Source organism: Arvicanthis niloticus, chromosome 12 (genome assembly GCF_011762505.2).
Source record: "Arvicanthis niloticus isolate mArvNil1 chromosome 12, mArvNil1.pat.X, whole genome shotgun sequence".
Classification (NCBI taxonomy): Eukaryota; Metazoa; Chordata; class Mammalia; order Rodentia; family Muridae; genus Arvicanthis; species Arvicanthis niloticus.
The window spans coordinates 66,943,201-66,967,657 of NC_047669.1; the positions used below are offsets into that span (position 1 = coordinate 66,943,201).

Sequence of the window (24,457 nt, forward strand, 5' to 3'; positions counted from 1 at the left end):
TTGGAGAAAAAAAATAATTGAGCAAAACTCATTTTATTTTGTGGTTATTGTACAAGTCCACTGTAATGTATCGGACATCCAGGACACATGCCAGGTCTTAACCTTAGTTTTCCTATGTTACAATATTTTCTTATTTTGACATCCCAAGAAGTATGTCATCATCATTCACTAACGTCTCCAAACAAACACCAGAAACCCACAATGGAACAGTGATGAGCCAGCCTAGAAGGATCGGACAGTGTGAGATAGGCACCTTAATTGCTGTGTTCCCCACCCCCAAAAAAGGAATGGCAAAGAAGAATGATTCAAGAAAGAGAAGGTTTGTGGGTAAAGAGGGGAGGAGCCAGTGACAATGGAAAGGGTAGTGGAAGGAGTGGAGAGAATCAGGAATCCAGGCAGAGCACAAAAAAGACAAAGACAGGGACAAGGGGCTAGAAGAAGAAAGGAGAGGAGATATTTAGGTGGCAGAGGAGATTTACACATCTGCTTAATTAACATGCACCGAGTATCCACCAAACGCCAGGTACCTTGCTGTAGAAATCTGCAGTGGTTAGCTGTGAAAGGGTCATAGATACAGCAAGGAAGAAAGGTGATGTTAGGGACCAAGGCAAATGGGGTTGGTTTGGATTGGTGGCTATGTAGAAGATGATCTGTCCTCAAAAGGAGATAGTAATTAAGAGCATCTAGAAACATTAAGGTTTCAGCTGATGTTACAAAGTGACTAAGGAATGGAATTAAGCAGGGTCAGTTACACAACTCGATACCTTAGGAAATTCAGAAGCGAATATAGGAAGAAATTAAGTCTTCCCTGACATTGAGAATTGACCGAAATATGTTTAGGAAAATGTGAGCATATCTGCACGTCTAGGGTGTGTAAGGGTATATGTGAATGGCTATGTGTTCACTCTGTCCTGATTAGGATGATCAGGGGCAAAGAAAAGAAAGTCCATGGATTGTATGTTGCTGCTGTCTTGATGACTGTGAAATGCAGCCAGATCTGGTGAGTGGTTCAGATGTACGATCAGAGTAATGTTTGGGAATACTAAGCATGCACTGTCTCCAAGGGATGAGAGAGGTGGGGACATGAGTCAGAATACAAAGGAAGATAATTAGGGGAGCAGCCAGCTTGCATTTCAAGTTGATGATAATGACAGGGTGACCACACAACCCCGGCAGGGGAAGGCTGAGGTCTGAGTGCTCTCTCTGGTTTAGATAACACACTATATCCTTTCGCTAAGAAGCACCATAACACATTCAAACACAATACATTCAGAGGAGAAAAACAAACGTCTCAACTTGGGGTTTGTAACAGTGAGAACAGAAAGAAGTCATAGACTCAGAGATGGGTATCAACAAGGTACAGTTACTCAGTGACGTGGTGAATACACAAGAGACTTGGGTCAGAATGCAAAGCCCGGATCAACTTCCAGAAGCAAGAGAAAGGGCCGCTGATACAGTGGTTTCCGATGGTGTTGTCAGTGCTGGGGGCAACGGTGTCAGTCCATCAGAAAAAGTGTGGGATGAAAGGATCAAGACCTGTGGAAAACTAGACCCAGTGAAGAGGAGGTTTTACGAGACACATAAAATGCGTCACATGCAAAAGAAGCTTCGCAAAGTTTGGTGGCTCTCAAGAAAATAAAAATAATCATTTTAAAATCTGAAAGTCCTTAATGGGGCTGGGAGATAGAGGTTGGTGAAACGCTTGCCACACAATCATGACAGCCCAAGTCTGAGCCCCAGTGCTTATGTATAAAAAAATAAGGTGGAGGATAGTTAAGAAAGACACCCAATGTTGACCTCTAACCTCTACTTACACACACAGACACACACACACACACACACACACACACACACACTCCCTTGTGACATCAACCCCAGTTTACCAAATATGGTCACCAATACATAATCTAACGCCTTAGAGTTGTAACACTACATGGCATGGAAGTTTCCAGGTTTAAATACCATTCTGCATATTTTCTCAATCCGTGGTCAGGCGAGTTACTGGAAGTTAGCAAGTCAAGTATACTATTGGGAAAAAAGAGACAACGGCTAGGCTAAGAAACTTGATTTTCGTTTAGGAATACTGGTTGTATTGGTTCTGTGGTCAGACACCTAAGGAGAGGATTTGTGTCAGAAGCCCCTGAAACGTTCAAGTCTAGATGTGACTGAGAAAGTCTAGGGCTGAGAAAGGATGGCAGTGGGCTAATAAATGAGAACTAGGCCACCTCATTTCTAAAAATAAAAACGACATAATTAAGTTTAACCCAGTACTGTCCCACATGTGGCACATAGAACAGAGGTACAGGGGAGTGGGGTGTCCAACAATTATGGGGAACCCCTGACCCACTGGATGACAAAAATCTCAGAAGTAAATTTTGATTCCCCCCCCCCTCCCCCGAGACTTCTTGTCTGGGAAACAGAAGACTTCTACATAGGTGGTGAACGTTTACATCACTGAGAAGTATCTGAAAATCTATGTTCGGTTTCCTTGGGTCTATGTCAAGCTAGATCAAATGTAATTATTTTGGGAGGCGAGGGGAGGGGGGACAAGACAATTACCTAGATGTAGTAAGTAGTGCCAGCCTTTAATTCCAACACTCAGGAGGCAGCAGTAGCTCTAGCTGTGAGTTGTGGTCCAGCCTATTCTACATAGCAAGTCTTGGCCAGCCAGGGCTACATGTAGTCTCTATTCTGTATGTATCCTATCTAGGTAGCCTCTATCCTGTCTCAAAAATAGATGTGTGGATGAAAGTAAATGGTAAAGAGGGGATATAAAAGACTGTAACACACATACCTACCTACATACATACACACACATACAGAAAGTAAATGGTAAAGAGGGGATATAAAAGACTGTAACACACATACCTACCTACATACATACACACACATACAGAAAGTAAATGGTAAAGAGGGGATATAAAAGACTGTAACACACATACCTACATACACACACACACACACATACACATACACACAAGTCTTAATAAACTCAGGTAACTAGCACTAAAATGAAGCACTGATACCAAGTTCTTGTGATTTGTATTTGGTATTCTGTTTGATCTAGACAACTCTGGGGAGCAGCTGAAAGGACCTTGACAAAAACCCCTGAGCCAATGAGCCATACCATTTCGGGGATGGTATAGCCTGAATTCATCAATGAACTGGGTCATATGTCTAACACAGAAATTCTCGTTTCATAGCCTTTTGATTTGAATATGGATATTTGTCCTCAAGTGAAAACGGCAGTCAGATAATGAATGAAGGGGTTAAGATCCCAAGGAAAAGGAGGTAAAAAAATATGTAAACAGGCAATCATGAAACTGAAGACAGTAAAAGAACTTCAGTAAACGTTTATGAATGTTGCTAACTACACAAAGGAAACAGATGGTCGAGGGGAGGTGCCCACCCATCCATCCAAAACTGAACCAAGCACAAAAAAGAAAGAGATCCTCAAAAGTAAATATACAAACACAAACCAAGTTTTCCTTAACAAAAAATTTGTATTGAGTTCACGAAAGGGCGTTTAAAAGTATTTCCAAATGGCAGGGCAAAATGGAATGCTACAGCACGGAGCCCCCATCTACCAGCATCATGTCAGAACTACCGAGGCGCAGCTGGCAGTGGAATTTGATCAGTATTTTTGACAGTCAAATGTGATGGTCAAATGACTTCATGAAGGTACACCAGTAACACTAACAGTAAGCGGCACACGAGAATCGTAACAGTCCTTTAGGGTTAGATTTTTCTGCTATTATCAAATATACCTGGAGTGGGAGGGCTCTTTTCACTGGGAGACAGAAAGATGCATTCAGAGACTATAAAAACTGTGTAAGAAATGAGAGGGTTCAGCCTCTCTGAGACCCAACTCAAAAGCCACCTTACCCGCCATCAGCATAGTCTGTGTCCGCGCCACCCCACCAGACATCAGAGTCATCCTCCTCTGCGTCCGCAGAGTCGACACTGTCGCTTTCCTCGGCCAACGGGCAGCATACGAACTCTACCCCTCGGAACTTGTCGATGCCACAGGGCAGCAGCATGCCATAGTCGTGCAAGTTAGTGCTCTTCTCGCTGCAGGTCTACAGAAAGAAGGAGGAGTCAGTGAGGACACAGAGGCACGCGAACCGTAGCCACAGCCGGGACAATCAAACTGCAGCCACAGCCTGAACCACAGCCACGTACCCACAGCTGGAACAATCGAAACGCAGCCAGGCAGCCACAGATGGGACAATCACATGGACAGCATGGACAGACACATTCAGAGCCAACTCCAAAAGGTAAGGGCAGCTTGCTGTCTGAACGCATTTGTAACCTGGTCTTCAGCAGGGGCTGCGTGGTATTCTCTCTTTATATTGTTTCTTGATATGTGGGGTTGAGGGAAGGCCGAGTGGTTAAAGGCATCTGATGCTCTTGCAGTGGGCACCAGGTCCACCCTCAGAACAGACAGGATGGGTCACAACCATCCTTACCTCCAGGTCTATGGATCCAATACCTAATTCTGACTCTGTGGCCGGTGTGGACACTAGCCACACACCACACCTGCTGCATATACACACATGCAGGCAATATATACAAAACATAAATCTACCTAAACATTTTTAAAGATGTATTATGTTTATGAAGTAAACATGAAAAGCAACCAGGTTCAAGAAGTCTAAATATGGGAACAAACATCAGGGAACAATTTATGCTTTGGGCTCTGATAGCTCATCAGGAGTTGAAGTCTCTGTCTAGGTCTGCCTACCCCCTCTTTCCTCCACCCCAGATGCAGATTTTTGGATAGGCAGTTAGTTGCACCTTATTCTGGAAACTGTGTCTCTTGGCTCATATCTCAGAGTCTCAGTTCCGGAAATGAAGAAACTGCCCTCCACAGCCCGGATTTCTTTTTTGGTATCTTTTTGATTGCCTGGGATCTGCTAATTTTGCAGAAATCGGCATCAAGAGAAAACTGGGAGACTATCTCCCAGTGACAGAAGAAAAAATTAATAATTCAATGTGCCTAGGGAAACAGTAAAAACTATTATAGATACTTTTTTCCCCCCTCACAGGAATCACCAGTTTGCTGTTTCTTAGTAGTAAAGGAATTCTCCTTTGCAAACTCAGAGGAAGCGCAACGTGAGGCTCTCATTTGGGAAGCTGGGCTTCAAATGATGTGGCCTACGCTCAGCTCGGGCAGCTCCTCAGCTTACAAAACCACTTTCAGGTAAAGAAAGTTTTGTTTTACAGTGAGTCAGAACACACTATTTTATGAAATATAAAAATAATGTTAACCCCCTTTCCCCCCTTTAATTTGCGAATCAACGCATTTGACATTTTGAACCAAATTAATTTGCCGAGGAGTCAGGCCTGGTGCTACAAATCTATAATTCTGGCTGCTTTCAAGGCTGTGGCAAGTTCAAGGCCTGACTGAACTCTGGAGTATTATCAAGACCAAACTGAGCCACTTAGCAAGACTTTACTTTCTAACTCAAAATACAAATTAGAAACAGGGCCTTAGATACAGCTCAGAGACTGATAACAGCTCAGCATGGATGAGACAGTGGAGTCAATCCTTGGTAAGAAAGAAAAAGGAAAATGTTGCCAAGTGGAATCTACCCCGTTCACTGGAGGCTCTTTAGCAGACTGTCGGTCTCTGACTGCGCCATGCCAGTGGTGATGCCCTACAGCTTGGACAAGCAAAAATGTTTCTAGGATGGAACAGGAGTGCAAAACTGATCCTGGTAGTGAACTCCTGAGCTAGATAAAGGACCCTAATTCTAGAACACTGATGTCACCATCTTGACACCACCACTTTGGAGAAAAGCATTATAATTAAGCCCAAGGCTCAGTGCTGTCTGAGGGTGGGAATTCACGGTGACGCTCACTGCATTAATTCATCTTTAGTATTCCACTGACTTAGCCCAAAGCAGTGGGTAGCAAAGGGCTGAGCATGCTGCCACAGATGCACTCACCGTAGAAAGGGAGGTGGCAGGGGAGGGTATGACGTAATGACTTCAGCCTCAGAGGTGGCCTTGAACATGTGGCTTCCTTGCCTACCAGTTCACTCACCAGTAGCTAGCTAAATTACGCAAGCCACGTGAAACGAGAGCATCAGTAGAAAATAAACGGAAACGGATGTGGACTGTGAGGTTATTAAAGACGACAGCTTTATGTTTGTTTGTAAGATGTAGCCCAAACATGTAACTAATGAGAGCTATCACTGACCATCAGAAGCACAAAGGTGTGTACAGACATGGTACAGGGCAGCTCATGGGACTTTCTGTTCAGTGACCTTGCAAAAAAAATTACTCTAAAAAGTAAACTCAGTTTCCAAAATGCTCATGTCACATAAACATTACTTCCATAAAGAACTTGTTGCCTTCAACATCCCTCTAAAAATATCTTTGTATGCACGCCCCTGCCCCTGCCCCCAGGAGATCTCTCTGCAGAGAAGTGAGCAAAGGTTAGTACCTCTTTGGCGACGGTGTGCCAGTGAAGATGGGTCTCACAAACATCCATCCGCTCCTGGTGTAGGAACTTGCACTTGTCGGGCACGAGAAGGGCGTCGCTTACAAACTCACCAACTGAAAGAGAGGAAAGATGCCGTGTGTCATTCACGTGTGTCTGCTGACTTCACACAGGCTAGACGGAGGTCAGAGAACTTACCCAGCTTTCAACGCCTGAAAAGCCCCACAAAGACTGCAAAACCTTTAAAATGGTGGGTCAGCCTCTTTAAACAACCAACTTCCAAGTTCCCTAAGAATTACGGACTTGATGGATGGACGGTCACTACATATGCCAAGTGCCCTCTCCTTGAATTAATTTCAGCTTCTGTACCCATATGAAAGCTGCACAAGTAGTCACTGACATTCATTGTCACCAAAGATTAAAGTACAGAAACGAATCAAGGATTGAAGTACAAAAATGGATAGTTTCAATCTGAGCACTATCAATAGTGATGTCTGTTTTTGTATTTTGTAAATTTAAACTGCTTGCAAGCTGTTAAGAGACTGTGGCATTTTAAAATGTTAAGCTCCAATCTATACATACACAATGTTTATTATGCATATGTTGATATAAAAACACATGAAAAGAGAGTAATTCGTTCAAATTATGGAATCCTGTTTTGTTTGAACTTTACATCTCATGAGAAAGGTTTCTAGGTACGATTGGAACTCCAAGTTTAGAAGTGTTATATATCACCCTTCGTGTATACACATACATACATGTTCATGCATGTCCATACATACTCATAAGGATGAAAGATTGACAGTGCAAAGTAACATAAGCTGTGAAGTGAATTCCTCTTTGTTTTATCCACTGTGGCAACCCTATGCTTCAGCACAAAATCTACACACACTAGACAATGAATGTCTGTTGAAGAATGAAGAGATTTCATTCCATACTAGAATGAAGCAAGTACCGGGCCAACACAGAGAATCAATCTGACTGGATGCACTAGGGAATGTCTTCAGGTCGAAATATCACTAAAGGTTAGCCTAAGTGGATGAGCAGAGTAAGCCATGAAGACAAGTTTCACAACGTACAGACGGCACCTCATTTATCTTCTGATTTTCCCTGCTGTAAAAATAGAATTCTCTGACAAACGCAAGCTAAGGGAGCAAGAGCTGACTCTGATTCATGGTTCAAGGGTACATAGGGTCCATCATGGTGGGGAAATAGACAATAGGTCCCTTAAACAGCTGTTACATCCACAACCAGGAAGCAGAGAATGTGGAATGCAACAGGCTACTAGGCTCCCCTTTTCCACTTATGCAGCACAGGATCCCAGCCAGGGAATGGCACCACCCACAGTGGGCGACCTGTCTCACCCCAGTTAACAGAATAAGATAATCAACCACAGGCATGCTCAGAGGCCAGTCTCCCAGGTGATTCTAGATTCTGACAATTAGCACTGACCATCACGCTATTCCATCCCTATTCCTGACACAGCTCTGGCAAGCATGCTTGTACTGGAGGAAGGGAAGGGAGGAAGGGAAGGCCGGAAGGGAAGGAAGGAAGGAAGGGACGGCACAAGGCACTTCAAAACATCCCACCTGTGCAAAAGATGGGGGCGAAAAAGCAACTGCATTATGCATCTCACTCCACACAGAGTGATGATGTCATCTCCCACAAATCCACTTCCCAAGTGAGAAACCCCTACAAAGAAACCTGCCTAAGGCAGCGTGTACCACAGCATGTTGTAACCTAGTTCCAGAGCTAAACAGATACAATCTATGAGGAAAGAAAAAGTATTGCAAATGATGTCACAACCTAGAGAGCTATAAAATAAAGCCAAGTAAATGACAGCAACTTTATTTTTATTTATTTATTTATTTATTTATTTATTTTTTGTTTTTTCAAGACAGGGTTTCTCTGTATAGCCCTGGCTGTCCTGGAACTCACTCTATAGACCAGGCTGGCCTCGAACTCAGAAATCCGCCTGCCTCTGCCTCCCAAGTGCTGGGATTAAAGGCGTGCGCCACCACTGGCCGGCTGACAGCAACTTTAAACAAACCAACTCAGAAAAGTTGGAAAATTCAAAACTGGCAGGCTTTTTCTAAATGACACACCTTTCCCAGGTGAACTACTCAGGGTGTCTGAGGAGGTCAGGTAACAATCCTGGCTGCCAGGACATACCTAATGACTGAGGTATTTTAGGAAAGGGGTACAGGAAGATAGAAGTGGCCATGAGCCTTAATATAGCCATCTTCTTTAGATAGCACGATCAGCCATATATGCAACTGAGATGCTTTTCTGTTTCGTAAGTAATTACTGGACAGATTAAATGCTGGTCTAAGACCATTAATATTGAATCCATTTGTGAGAATATCAAAAGCAAATATAAGATGTTCTGGTCCATGGCCTAAATGAGTTCTTGGGGGTACAAATAGAAAAATTGGTGCCAAGGAACAAAATCAAATCCATCGGTTTCATCTGTCCAGGGCTAGATGACAATGGTGAGCCAGTCACTGATGGATCCTTACTTACATTCTAACGACTGTTCATTCTATTTTAAAAGGATACTGGGAATTTTTAATTTGCGAATATGTCACTTAACTGAAAGCTGCTGACATTGCCCACAGCTGAAGAAAACTGCTTTAGCAAAGAATTAATACTAGCTACTTTAAAAGGCCTCAGGACAAAGGGCAAAAAATGGTAGCTCATTGCGCCTTGCCTTTAAAGTGAAATTTAGCGAAGGGCAGCACTTCTTATCCTCCTCCGAGGGCTGGGGGAGCTATATTAGAATGTTACTCATCAAGAAGGTTAAGAGGTTAAATTATAAACTTCTTCCTCAAAGTTAGAGGAGGGAAGGAGGGAGGGAGGGAGGGAAGGAGGGAGGGAGGGAGGAAGGGAGGGAGGGAGGGAGAAAGGGAGGGAGGGAGGGAGGGAGGGAGGGAGGGAGATTGGAGAGATGGCCCAGTAGTAAAGAGAGCATACAGCTGTTGAGTTCTGAGCATGTCCTACTCCAGTGTGATCTAACACCTCCAACAACTATGGATATCTGCATTCATGTGCAGACTGCTATACTGAGAATTATCCACACGTACAACTAAAAACGGAAATAAATAATAAAAATCTCTTTAAGAATCGAGACGATTGAACTTTGTCAGAAATTAATTTTTTTAAAAAAAAAGTCCATGCTAGAACGTGGTTTAGTGTTATGGGAAATCTCTATGTAGACTTGGAGCAATATGTAAATTAAGGTTTATTGATTTTTTTTTAAAAAAAAATCTATGATAGGTATAACCTGGGGTTTCCGTACACAAGGGTGGGTGCTTCTGATTTGGAAATAAGCCTGTTTATGTGGACTCATGCTTCAAGTGCCAGGATTTCTTAACAGAATCCACATGAAGGTGGCCAATGCTCAAAGTAAAAGAATGAGAAGTTGTACTCATATCTACATATTGTCTAGGAAATGAGGCAACATTTACTCTAAACAGAAAAATTCTCCAATAAACACTGGGCGTGTTGATTGGTAGCCATGTAAACTGTTTTTATGTGAAAAAAAGAATTTCATATTTAAAGCACAAATGCAAATTTCTGTGGAAAGAGGGTTTTTAAAGTAGATAAAATGTGCACGTGGCTGATATCTTGGCAAGAAAACAAAGATGTGGAAATCAACAGGGACCCTGCAGGCTTCCATTGCTGGCTCTCTGGTGTCGGTGAGAACAAATGTCTAACCTAAATTACCTCATTTTGTAGATGTGAAGGAAGAAGTCCAGGTCAGTGGCTTGTTCACAGGGCCAACAGGCAGCTGAGCTGAGCTAAAATTCCAGGTGTCCCTGCTCTCTATCTTTCAAGAGAGATGTCTTGACTCATTTAAACTCCGGTCACAATGTTTAGAATGGCCAATTTCCTTTGGCTTTTATAAAGAAAATGATTTATTCTTAGCCCCTGAAATACTTTAATGTTATGATTTGGTCAATCTGGCAATAAAAAAAAAAAAAAGAACTAGACTAAAATTATCCAGTAAGCCAAATATACTGGCTGGAAATGCATTCTGCTGCATCAATTAGAACACGTCAGACAGTGGCTTGAACTCAGTGGGATTGTATGACACCATTCTCGGTAGTCACAAGGTAGATAGACAGTCCATGGAAACCTATAGTCTCATGTTCATGGTCCAAGGATGGGAGCTCTCCTGCTATGAAGCTTTCCAGGGTTATCAGGGAAGGGGACTCTGCCTCCAAGTGGCCCCCACCAACAGACTGCATTTGTATCCTCTGTCTTAGCTGCTCCAATTGAGTTGTAAGGGAATTGAGTTGAAAATATTTCCAAGTGAGTTTATTGTGTAAGGTTCCCTAACACAAGAAATGTTTGAGAAAGGAAAGAAAGAGAATGAGTGGATATTAAAAAGGTAAAAAGGAGATTCTCTGGTACTGTGTGTTCAAAAGCAAGAGTGCATTTTCAATTATTATATTGTGACTGTACAGGAAAAAAAAAGATTCTAGGAATTACGCAGTATTAAGAGTATAAACGTCTACTATCTGAAACATGAGGAGACCCCACCAGTTCACCTCACAGGGAAAATAAAGAGAGAACCAGTGTGAGACGATTGAGTAAAATTTCTCAGAACTGAGATTGTTTTTGAGAGTCAGAATGGTTTTTGAAGAAACTGATTTCAATGGAAAAGCTGCCATATGTTGATTTTCCAAGGCACAGAGCTCTCAGACAAAAACAAAGCCACTTCCAGCTGGATGGATACCTCAGGTGATGTAGTGCTTGGTTTACAAGCATGAGCATAGCAGTTTGATCCTTAGATCCACTTAGAAAGAAAAGAACTGTATATGATAGCATGTAATTATAATCCCAGTGCTAGAGGGCTGAGACCCCTGGGGCTTGATGGCCACCAGCTAAGCACATTTGGAGTGTCACAATCATGAGAAGCCCTATTTCCAAAAACAAGGTGTAGAGTATCTGAGAAATGTCAGCCACGGTTGTCCCCTGACTTCTATATATGTGTGTGTGCTTGGACGTGCACACACACACACACACACACACACACACACATACACACTCAGATACATACACATAGACAAACACACATAGACACATACAGAGACACACACACCCAGACATGCACACAGAAACAGAGAAAGAAAAAGATACACAGACATACACAAACACACACACACACACAGGCATATCAAGTCACACACACACACACACGGAAACATACCCACAGATGCACACGTACACAGACACATACAGAGACACATAGTCAGGCACGCAGGTATGCACACATGCGTACACACAAAGAATAAATGGTCAGAATCATAAGAATGGACAAAGCAACAAGTATGCAGGCCAGTGGAGTTCTGCATCCATCCTCCTCTCAAAGATGGGGATCTGGCACTGAGAAACTGAAAGGTGACAAGGCATCACTTTCATGAGTATGAGCCTGCCTCACCAGCAAGGTGAGAGGCGGGGTTCAGTGACTGTAAGCAACACAGCGGAACATCCCTTAGGAATTCGAAGCAGCTTCTCTTGGCTTCAAAAGCTTGCAAAAGAAGCAGCTACAGGTGTCACATTTTTAGTTGTTTGAGAAAAGGGAACATGAGAAAACATATGTAACCGGCCAGGTCACACATGCAGAAAACAGTTGGAATAATTACATGAGTTACTTTTCACAAAGCACTCAATCCAGTCGCTGTCCAGAGCAAAGGTGCTCACTCTGGACATTACTAGTACCCTTCCCCCACTCACCGCCTTCAAACCATGGCTCATACTAGTAACAGCTACAGTAATAAAACCCGCAACAGGTTTTACTACTTACTGAGAATAGTGTACTAACTGCAAGCAACAGAACCACCTTTATTATTGCCATTCTGTGGTAGCCTCACAGATGGAGTGGTGCTGTTGTCCATTTGAATATCACTAAGGATAGATAACAGCACCAGTCAGCAGAGTGGGGCGGAGACCCTGGATGAGAGACTGAGCCTCCAAGTCTCTCAATGGTCAGTGGTTCTTAAGAGAAGTCCAGGTATCTTCAATCACCTCCCCCAAGAACTTCACTCCATCCCGGACACAGCTCTGCATTGCAAGTTATTTACATTTCTCTTAGAGCTGAGAATCCAGGAAAGGGACAAAAGACACAATAAAACAGCACTCTAGAGGGACATAATAAGGGGCAAACTGTTAGCTGGTAAGAAATATGGAGAAAAAGTGGAGGAACGGGAGTAGGGACTGATCTTAGAGACAAGACGTAGAATTTTACTGGGTGGTGAGAGCCAACGGGACACATGAATAAGTTGGAGAAAGTGAGAAAAGAGAAAACACGCTGAGTTGACAGAAGACATTGCAGCCACAGAGCCACAGGGTACAGAAGTCCCTAGCAAACGCATGCCTATGAACTCAGACAGAAACAGGAAGTGGAGAGTCTCAGAGAAGAGTTACTTGCAAGAGATCATGGGTGGGTGAGGGCAGATTACATGGTGGTCAACTACAAATCTGATCAGCACTCTTGAGGAACACAGGAAGATGGGCGGTTTCCACTGTTTTTAGCACCATAGGGGTCAAGGTTGGAAGAAAACTGATTAGGCAGGAGCTGATGAAATATCGATGGGGAAAAGTTAGACCACCTCAGACTAGGACAACGACTTAAGATTGAAGGTCAAATTGAAAGGATCCAGTGGAAAAGAAACAAAGCCTGTTCTTGCTGTGCAAACTAGAAGACACTTCACACTCACGAAGATGCCCAGGATCAGATGTTTCTCATTTGTCCCCATAAATGTGCAAACATGCAAATACCCACTCCAGATTTATGTATGCTTTAGTTCACACTACATATGTATATAATCAAAACGATAGCTACAGACTGAAGAAATGTTTACTCATATTTACTTGGACAATTTATTTTTTGTTTCAGCACTTTAGATGTACTGACACCCTATAACTTGCGCTCACTAACAACCAGCTGGAAAACCACTCTGGGAGGCATTTGTCTGGAGAGAATGCTTTCAGAAGTGGCCAAAATGCCTCTGAATCAGCTCGGCATAGAGTTGTGCTTCCTGGTGAGGGTCACTTCTGGGGTGTCAAGAACACGTGAGTAAATGCCATGGCTCTGTAAAGTGGCTGTGCTGTCACCCCACGTGACTATTACAGTAACGGCTGGCAGATGGGTTTCTTCAGAGAACAACTTGGCAGATGGCAGAAACTAACTGAATACTTCAAGTAAGCTACAAGCCAAAGAAGTGAGCACTCAAAGTTTCCCTTAGATCTTCCAGACTTATTCAAGTGAGCGGAGTTCAGACTCACATACACACCACATGCAGATATACTCTCATTCATGAATACATAAATGGTGAGATGGGTGTTCAAGAGAAACAGACTAACTGTACCTCTCTATTCATTGCCTTGAAATAATAAAAATGTTTTCCAAAATACAGTGACCAACAATGGCTAACAATTTTAGGACTTCTAAAGAGATTCCCATTGGTACTTTAATTGTGATGATGCCGTTATCAGTACATTCTGAGTTGAATGGTGGACATAAAGAAAGGTGAATAGAAGCCAGATCCTCTAAGCAGGGTGAGAGTTGTTTACAGACAAGAGCAGGAAGTAGAGCAGTAGGTGATAGAGTAGGTTTGCATCTACAGGACGAAGTCCTTTGGATGCTAACTGAGACACAGAGAGCTACAGAAATATCTATAAGAACTCATACTGGAAGAGTGAGGGAGGACAAGTGGATTTCGTTGTTCTATCAGTAATGAAGCAGAGATTCCAGTAGCAATGAGCACACAAAGTCTGGATATTAGAGTTTTCTATTATTCTCCAATAAAAGGAAATAGGACTCTGGAGAAATGATGGATTCTTAGATTTTCGAGAGAAAATAAAAGATGACCCTACAGCATCTTGTCGGAACCACAAAGTTTTTAAAGGGGGGTATATCAAATGAGTACTCACATGCGCGCGCGCACACACACACACACACACACACACACACACACACACACACACACTGAAGGACAGGATTACACATCGACATATAAGAGGAAAACTCATTAGCCTAAGGAATGAAACACTGGAAAAAAGGTAATCTCCTATGCAGGAGAATTCTAAATAATTTGCACATATAAATTCTAACCTAGGAAAAGTGGGGCATAACTCTCCATCCCAATCGTAGGCTCCATGTAATGACTTTCTTTAAAAACAGAAAGTGTGTGGTGTGCACGTGTTATATTTCACATACAGTGTGTATCTATTATGTATGTGTGCCCAAATTGGTCCAACTTTAGCTATTGTGGATTGGCTCCTGCACTCATCTGACAAACCCTCTGTCCAAAGTTTATGACTCTGACAAGATGCTGTAGGGTCTTTTGTTTATCTACCGCCCAATTCTTAAAACCAGCCATTTCTCCAGTAATTTTACTACATTTTTGTTTTTTTAATATCTTGACCACTCCCCCTCCTGTCTCCACTTCCAGAGTGCTGGGCTCACAGAGGAGGAAGTGCTGACCCTCTGCAGTACCTTTTATAATTTAGTACATGAAACAGTTTTTTAATTTTTTACTTTTTACTTTTTATTTATTTATTTATTTATTTATTTATTTATTTATTTAATACAATAGGATTTTCCATTGATGGCAGGACATGGCATCTAGGAAGTTCCCAATTATGAAGCTTTTTTGGATTTCAGAATTTATGACAAGAATGTTCACTCTTTAATAATTGGGGATACTATAAGAAATGCTCACTGGCCAGAGAAATTCAAGGAGGAATGGGAATAAAAATAGAAACCTAGCAGGATCTGATACAATTCTAAGTGGATACTCAGTATCAGTGGGTGCCACTAAATGCCACCCTGCCCTGGAGCTGGGTCCACAGAGAGTACGAGAGATGAGGTGAACTGCAAGCAACGCCACACCAAGTGCAGCCAGTCCCAACAGAAATAAATAGTACAGCACATGTGTGGTTTCAGCCACATTTTAAAAAGCAGTATGCATTTTTCCATATTTAATACATATTAAATTCACGTTGGGAATGTATTTTATTTATCCCAGTATATCCTATATTTTGTCTTTTCAATATGAAACCATTGCACACATACTTCTTAAAGCATGCTGTATTTTCCATTACTCCACTCCACTGCACATGCTCTGCCTTTACATCTACCTGCAAGGCCGTCTGAACTAGTTACCTTTCAATGATATACAGAGACACATGTGGTTAGAGCCACAGTGAGCACAACACACCTTACATCAGATTTTAAAGATCAAGAATTTCTTTTGAGGACCAGTGGGTAAAATCCAGACAGATAGGGGTTAGGGGAGAAGGTGCATAGCCCAAGACAGGGGTGAGCAGAGAAACGGGAGACTGGATCTGAATGCAACTGTTAACGGATACTGCACAGTTTTACTATGTGTGCATACTGTTCATCGTGTGAGCGTGTATGGTGCAGGATTTGTTCAGTAAACGCCCTAAACTGTGATGACCACTAGCTGTCCTCTCCGCTCCACTTTCTACGGTTCTGCTGTTATATTTTGTATTTACGGATATGTGACTAACTCGGGTGTGGGAACCAAAGGTTTCCCCAGACCTCAGCCTCCTTGGTTAAACTCAGTCTTGTATCCTAGGAGCCAAAAAGCAGACCCTGCAGGGACAGCATCCTAAATCACATTGTTTCTTGAAACACAAATATCCTCACTGGCCACTTTTTCCCAACGCTTTCTTTTTTCTGCCTCATTAAAAAAAATTTCAAAACCACATAGATTTTTTTTTAAGAAGATGTAATTAATTAGAGTTATATGGGGTACTTTAAAAAAAGGAAAAAAGAAGAAGGGGAAAAAAACCCCACATAATTACTTACAAAACGCCAACCAGGCTGAGGTACAGTGAGGAAAGACAACCACCAGTTATTAGCAAAACCTGACATCACAGCGGGAAGAAAAAGTGCACAGCATAGTCTTCCATGCGCCAGATCCAAACCCCTGTGAGAGGCAGGCTATAATCAAGACAGGAAGAGGCACTTAAGAGAGTTTCTGCTGGAGCTCCCGTCACTCTCTAAACCCTGCCTGACTCTTTCTGATCCTTTCCACGTGGCTCAACACATGACCATCAACAACTGTTCTTTCAAGGTCAACACCAAACGCTTTGGTCTCAGCCCCCCCAGGTTCCCTGACCACTCCGTCACACCACCATCTTCGGTATCTCCAATCCTCTCCTCCTGTTCCCCCACCCCCCCACCCCGATTTCTATGTGAAGAGTGTTTTCAGTCTTCAAACCCCGCACCTTTAAACAGTTCTGATTATATAAAGCTCTGCCCTCTGCTCATTTTCTGCTGTCACTCAGGAATACCGCCCAGGCCTAAGGAGCCAATTGCTTTCTCTACTCTTCCAAGGCTGACCTTTCCTTTGACATCTCTGATCACCGGCTAGACCCATAGAGAGGTCATGGTGTCCAACCAACTTTTCAAACACCATGACTGTACACAAAGAACAGTGGCCCATTTCTCACTGGGTCAAATATCGTATGGGGAGAAAGAAGAGAATGGGGAAAAAAAATGTCACAGCACTGAACAAGTCAGCTGCGAAGAAATGAGGCCATACCACTTGAAACTGGCACAGCTTTCAGCTGGGCACCAGGACACGACGGTCAGCTCCCAGAGCTCTGTTAAAGCACAGAAGAGGGAATTAGGATTCACCACTGCCTCAGCAGCACACCCAGGGATGGGCAACATAGTAGCTAATGGAATTAAAGATGAAGCAGATTAACAGGCTCCATCAAGCTCTTTTAGAAATTACCTATATCCTTTCCAGTTGTGTTTTCACAAACCTGATCTTTTCAAAGGGGATGAGGCCCCAGACAAACGGGCACCTCCTTCTGTCACTGTGCCACTCTGGTCGTAGAAAGTGCCACTCAGAGTTGTAAACAAGGTTTAGGTTTCATTATTGCAAATCAATTTTCTGGAGCTTATCACTCCTCCGAGAGCTGAAGTAATTGAATTCCTGGACTTCTACGGAGGAAGGTTTGGGCAAGAAATAATTATATTAAGGCTTCAAAAGGTAGATCTCTAACTATGCTTTGGCAGCAAATTCCCCTGGAGGATTCTGATCCACTTCTCTAATGCAGAGTTTTATGATGAACTTCACTGGTGGATGCAAATAAAATCTAAGTCAGACGTGGACTCTCTGCCAACAGAGCATAAAGACAGCAGTTAAGCGTTTACAACAGATAAACAATGGCTTTTAAGTATAAGAAGGACATGGAAGCACATGAATGTTAATACACAACTAGAACTCCTCTCTCCTCCCAAGCCCTGGAAATATCTGTAGTGAATTAAAGAGATACGCATACTTTGAGACTTTTGGTTGGCTTCATGCTCATAACCTAAGTAAGAAAAACCATTTCCAAGGTGACAAAAAAAAATCTTGTGTCACACAGCAAAATGGGAACAAGGCTCCTCTTCCTCAACCTACTAATCTTCTCCTATCACCAAACCTTCGATGAAATATGTAAATAAATGGAAATTTCTGCTCCCTTCGCCAGATTTTCTGCTTGACTGAATTTGATAATGAAAACGTCTGTTCCTTTCAGAGGGAGCGCAAGTGTCATTCAGCTTTTACTCACCAGGCAGAGAATGAATGCATTTGTTTGGATGGAGAATCGTTTGAATATGCAAAATCATTTAAATACGCATCCTTACAAGCTGCAGCACATCAGTGGATGCAGCAGTTTTAAGAGTTCTCTTCCACAGTAAATCCAGGCATCAGATGAAGGTGTATTCATGCTTCAAACGTTGTCAGACTCCACCTGGCCTCCCCTTTGCACATGCTCAGTCACGCCTTCCTTTCCAGGCTGGGTACTCAACCAGAAAACAGAGAAAGGTGCCTGCCAAAGCTCATTCCATTACCCCGACATCTTCCAGGTCAACAATCCAAAGTCACATGAAGAGACTAACTTTGTTTTACCACTTCAGGGAGCAGATATTTTTGAAGAGCAAGCATTCTGGGCAAGCAGAAACTGAGCTTTTAAATGCACTTAATTTTATTTTTTTCTTTTTTTCTTTTCTTTTCTTTCTTTCTTTTTTTTTTTTGCAAAATAAGAAGATACAAGCAGAGCTTTTGGAGAATTTAAATCTCTTGTTTTAAATTAAACAATTAGAAAGGAGGATACTATGTGACTAAGGCTTGCAATAAAGAAAGGGGGTACCCCACTTTCAGATGGTATGATTTCTGCCTTTCCAGTAAAATTATGACAGTGAGGATCATGCACATTCAAGGGAAGTTATTCTTCGGTTCTGAGTTATTTTATCCCAGAAGGAAACTGACAATAGTTAACAGAATCTTCTAGAAAAAGTGTAAGTGAGGCAGACGTTCCAACAGCATTCACATTAGCAGGCTCTGGGAGCTCCCCGATCTAAGCTTAAAGCTACATGAAATGTGCCCTTAAGGTCATTCACCAGGAAGGCAAACGAAGCCAAAGGTCACTTCTTCCTCTTGACCTCACTGAATGTCATATGACATTCTGCACATTCAGTTCATCCTAGGGTTCTATGTAAGCTATTTATCTATCTCCAAGCCTTAGCCTTTGGTTTTTAGGACAAGAGGGATGGGTACTTCCATCGATCCCTGGAAACTTGCCTTTTACACGCCTGACACAGTAGCACATCTCTCTGAGAAAACAGAGCTGGTGTTTGAAAAGCCATGTGAGTACAAAGGACATCTTTGATAGCGAGTCCCATGTCAACAGAATATTCAGCTACAACAATAAATAATAGGTCGTATGTGTCTTTTCCTGAATTTTAAGCATTTGTCATTTTTGACTCATGAGGCAACTCTAGCTAGCATTCCTTCAGCCTTCTGCATTTGTAGATGATTTAACTCTCGTCTTTCTAGCTCTAATTTTAAATCTCTCTCTCTCTCTCTCTCTCTCTCTGTCTCTGTCTCTCTCTCTCTCTCTCTCTCTGTGTGTGTGTGTGTGTGTGTGTGTGTGAATTCAGGCAAGTATGAACATGTAGAGATCAAAGGACAACTCTCAAGGGTCATTTCTCTCCAGGATCTGGGCACTGAACTCAGTTTCCCTAGGCTGTGTGCAAGCATCTCTACCCACTGAGTATTGAGCCACAGCATTGGCCCCTAGCTTAGTACACCCTTATATTCTCCTCACAAGATAACATTATTCTAAACTAGAGACCACAGCTATGTTTTAAAGAGATACTTTCCAACAGATCATATATTTACACTGAAGTACTCCAAAATGCTTTTTAGAAGTCAAAATTTAAGAATGTTTTAATTGCATAGCACCACTTGAAAATATATTAAAAAATCAGTCCATGAATGCTTGCCAGGTATTGACAGCAGGGCTCCTAGTTTACATGGACTTAATTAGTTCTTATGCAAGGAACCAAGAGTTCAGGAGACTTTGATAAAAGAAAGGAACAGGTGTAGTGGGTGTACATACACAAACAACCCCCTTCTCTTTCTACCCTCTCTCTCTCTCTCTCTCTCTCATTCTCTCTCATGCACATGCACATGCACACACCACACACACACACACACACACACACACACACACGCGCGCGCATGTGTGCACACAGACACACTTACCTGCATATTTTTCAGAAGGCTAAGAATAATGAAAATTTGTCATAGGTAAGGATACTCCTTACCTATGACAAATTTTAATCAATGCAAATGGTATTCAGTAATAAATTAAGTGGAAAAAAATAGCATACTGTTTAAGCATGGTTTAATCTAAAAATCTCAAATTTATCATCCATTAGTGCTCTTGTGTTTGGCAGTGCTGGAGCTCAAACCCAGGACCTCACTCACGGCAGGCAAATGCTCGACCACTGCCCACCATTTCTTCATAAGGAACTGGCACACACCGCTCCTAAAATGCCTAAGCAAGCTATGTGCCAGCACTCCAGAGGTCACATAGAATTTGAGACTCTTCCCAGAGAAGACACCTGACCTTGGGCATAATAACTCAGGACAGCTTTAGGGAAAGCACTGCATAGATGGGAATTTCTGGCAAGCATGTGTGCTATATAAAATGAACAACCAGAAAGAAGGGCTGTAGAAGAACACCAGTATGTAGGATTTCTGAAGACCACAGGGGGAAAAAATGAGCCTGTGATGGAAGACAATGAAGGAATGCACAAGGAGCAGCGAGGCAAGGACATGGGAAGAAGACTACAATCAACAGAATCTGTGCTCAGAAGATCAGTGATGTCACAGATAACTGGACTCCTGATACTGCCTGATTGTGGAGGAGTCAAAGGCTAAGAGGCCCTCATGTGACCTCTAACCACCGCACTGGGAGGCAGGACTGTGAAGGACAGCAAAGAAGTTTGCCCAAGAAATGTGTGGGATCCTCACACTGACATGAGGCCAAGGGTTCTCACATTTCTTCACGTTTCTTTGTTCTTCAGAACAAAGCCTGAGAACAAAAGCCCGAGAAGCCTAGACAGTAATGATAACTGGGCAAAGGTCTTTATCAAGTCAAAAGGGAGATAGAAGACTAAAGGACATCTTGAGGAAAATACATGCATGCAGGCCAGCAAGCTAGCTCATGAGCTTAAAATGCTTGCCACACAAGCCCAGTTGCTTGATTCTGATTAAGAAACCTAGCTTAAAATGGAAGGGGAAAACTGACTCCAAAAAGTTGTTCTCTGACCTCCATGCTTGTACCATGACACAAAACACAAAACACACACTATGAGTGCATGTGTGCATGCACACAGTAATATTTTTCTTCTTTTACAGTTCAAAAAAAAACCCATTTATCTATTTATTTGATGGTTTGATGTGTGTGTGTGTATGTATGTGTGCGTGTATGCTGGAGTGTGTGTATGTGTACAAGTGAAGCACATGCATGCAGGAATACCCAGAGGCCCAAAGAGAGTGTTAGATACCTTACAACTGGAGTTACAGACAGTTGTAAGCTGTCATAAGGGTGCTGATACCTGAACCCAGCTCCTCTGGAAGACCAGCTCATAACTACTTAGCCACAATCTCTCCAGCCCCAAACAATAGATTTTAAAAATACAGACATGTATTGGTACCCATAGATTTTTAGACTCAACTTAGAATGCTGACTAAAATCTTACTATCAGAGCTGTGGTGGTTGATGAAAATGGAGCTCAAATCTTTCAACTGGTGAACTCTAGGGGAGCATGCTGACTATAGTCATGCTAATATCAGTATAGGCTAACATAAGGTAAATGATGCCTGCTCTCACCTTAGGAAGTGTTTAGCAGGGGAGGCTCCACTCCATGTCTTCTGCCTTTCAAGAGATGTCTCTCCGCCCCCACCCCCATTCATTTAAATCTTCAGTTCATTCTTTGGATATATCCTGACAAGCGGGAACTAAGGGGCTGTGACATGTTCTAAGCTCTGGGACTGTGAGCGAACAAAAGTCCTAATCACCAAAGAGCTTATATTTCACACAGAAACCAATTATCTCCAAATGCAAAAGCATTTCAAGAAAGCATTGTTAATCTCCTGCACCACGAAGTATTTATTCCTAATATAGCCCCACAATTATTCTTTTCCCTAAGCGGACTTTCCGATTCACTGATGTAATACTTTCCTGACATGATACTCTCGCAGTTGACTGCCATTGAAATTGGGAGATGAGACAGTTTCTCTAATGATGTAGCCACTGGTAAGACTCCTGTGATCAAGCCCTTATCCACACTTCCATAAACAACCAGAAAGAAAGGGATCCTTTGGAGTCCAAGGGAACAAGTAAGTGCTGGTGACTTTGGTAAGGACCTACTTTTGTGATTTCTCCACTTTAAATCTCCCCACTGCAGGAGATGGTAGCACACTTAGGCGTACTGCCTTCTCTTCACACCGTTACCAGCATAGCCTCATACGGTGCCTTCATCAAGACAGGCAGTGAAGGTCATCTCTTCACTGTCACCCCAAAGAGATAAGTGCTAAAGAGGCAGTGGAATGCTTGAGAGATGGAGCCTGGAGGGGAGAGGAGAGGAGGTGATGTTATTGGTGGTCTTGCCCTCAAAGAGAGGTGTGATATAATCTAGCCTCCTCCTCTCCAATTCTTTTTTTTTATTTCTGGCCATGAGGTGAGCGGTTTTGCTCAACCATGAAATCCCAACACCATATTACCTCACCATAGGCACAAAACAATAGCACCAACCAACTGTGCACTGAGCTAAACTAAGAGCTTTGTCTTTGTAGATCGACAGAGAGCCTAACCAACAACACAGATGACATAGTTGTTCACACTGATGTTTGTGTGTTTTAATAAAATAACTATTCTTTTTATAATGTTTTGTGTTTCTTTTGCTAAAACTAGTAAGAGCCCACACTTTAAAATTTGCTTCATTTCCTATGTTTTCTTCAGCACTATAACTTTCCCAAACTCTGTGAGAGGATTCTAAAGCCACACTAGGGCCAGGCTGGGACTCTGCAGCAGGTAATCCATCAGTGTCATCCCTTCCTCAAGAGCCCCGCTTCTGGGATGTTCCCCACTCTTCTGCAATCTGCATTTGCTCTCCAGACTGCTGCCCAGCTGTTACACTGGGACTTACTTTCTCTGTTAGGGATCAAAGCCAAAGCTGAAGACTCATTCAGAGGAAAAGAGAATTAGAAAGAAGGACAGAGAGAAGGGCCCCCCTGGGACACATCATCGGGGATATAAAATTCATCAAGGGGTATGCAAAAAACCACAATATTTAATGAGCTACTTGGTATCTACCATGACAAAAAAGGAATGAATTTATCCCCATTGTGGAGAAAAATAATGAGAGCCTTCTGCACGTACCTATGCTTAAGCCAACCTCCCTCCCTTCCTTCCTTCCTTCCTTCCTTCCTTCCTTCCTTCCTTCCTTCCTTCCTTCCCTCCCTCAGTCCCTCCCTCCCTCCCTCCCTCCCTCCCTCCCTCCCTCCCTCCCTTCCTCCCTCCCTCCCTTCCTTCCTCCCTTCCTGTTTGCTGCTTGTTTGTTTGAGACAGGGTCTCACTTTGCAACTTTGGCTATCCTGGAATTCCTTACATAGACCAGGTTGGCCTAGATCTCACAGAGCTCTTACCTGCCTTTGCCTCTGCCTCCTAAGTATTGGTGTTAAAGGCCTAAGACACCATGCTTGGCCATAGCTGATATTGATATTAAAATGCCTTTTAACTTGCATTTTTAGACTCACTGTTATGTCAATTCTTATATTCTTAATGCTAATTTTAGATAATTATTTTAAAAGCCTAGCACTTCCTGCCCTGGACAGCAGTATTTAATCAGTCAAGCACAATATCTTCATTAATTCAATTTCAGTATTCTTGATAAAATTCTTACCTACAAAACAAGGAAAATATGTTTTAATGAGTACTTTGTAGATTTATTATCAGGAAAAATAGTACCAAATTTCTAATTTATCATATTAAAACTGAAAAAAATATTAAGTCTATAAAGTCTCTGTAGTCCAACACTTAGGTTTCTTGACATTTAAAGGATATTTAAAGTCTAAAACAAATGTCCTTCCATCCTCTTGCCTACTTTCAAACTTTGGTAACACTTTTTCTCTTAAATATTTTACCATTGGCTGATATGTTTAAAAAATAGTAACAAAAATTCTGTTGGGCATAAGTTGACACAACATCTGTTGTACTGTTATCTATCAGATAACCAAATACACACTGTTTGACCTAAAAAAGGACTGAGATGGCTGTAGACAATTCAGAAGTAGCCATCTAGGAATCAAGGCAGACATGTCTTAAAATGTTATTAAAAGTATAAAATTCAAAATGCAGAGAACAGGAAGTTAATTTCTCTTTCTGCACGAGACCATCACAACCTTCACGTTTAGGTATCTTCCTTAGCAACACAGGCATGATGGGGTATCTTCCTTAGCAAAAGAAGCATGCCACAGGTGTTGTCTTGTAATTCCTCAACTTCTAATTCCTCTTTTGGATTACACTACTAACTGCGCTTTGGGCCTGTAAAAGCAACAGTGATTTATGGTAGACAACATACCGTAGCACTGCAAGTCAGACATGAGTGCAGAAGTGTGCC

General features: G+C 42.3%; 1 protein-coding gene across 6 annotated transcripts in view; it reads right to left on the reverse strand.

The window, feature by feature from the left end:
• App (amyloid beta precursor protein) overlaps nucleotides 1–24,457 on the reverse strand; it is a 227,010-nt gene that overhangs the window by 122,819 nt on the left and 79,734 nt on the right. For all 6 annotated transcript variants that reach the window (XM_034515230.2, XM_034515229.2, XM_034515228.2 and 3 more), the window contains exons 4-5: nucleotides 6,451–6,563; nucleotides 3,886–4,079 (exon numbers count right to left, since the gene is read on the reverse strand). In XM_034515230.2, coding sequence (XP_034371121.1) covers nucleotides 3,886–4,079; nucleotides 6,451–6,563 — 307 coding nt within the window. The remainder of the gene's footprint in view (nucleotides 1–3,885; nucleotides 4,080–6,450; nucleotides 6,564–24,457) is intronic.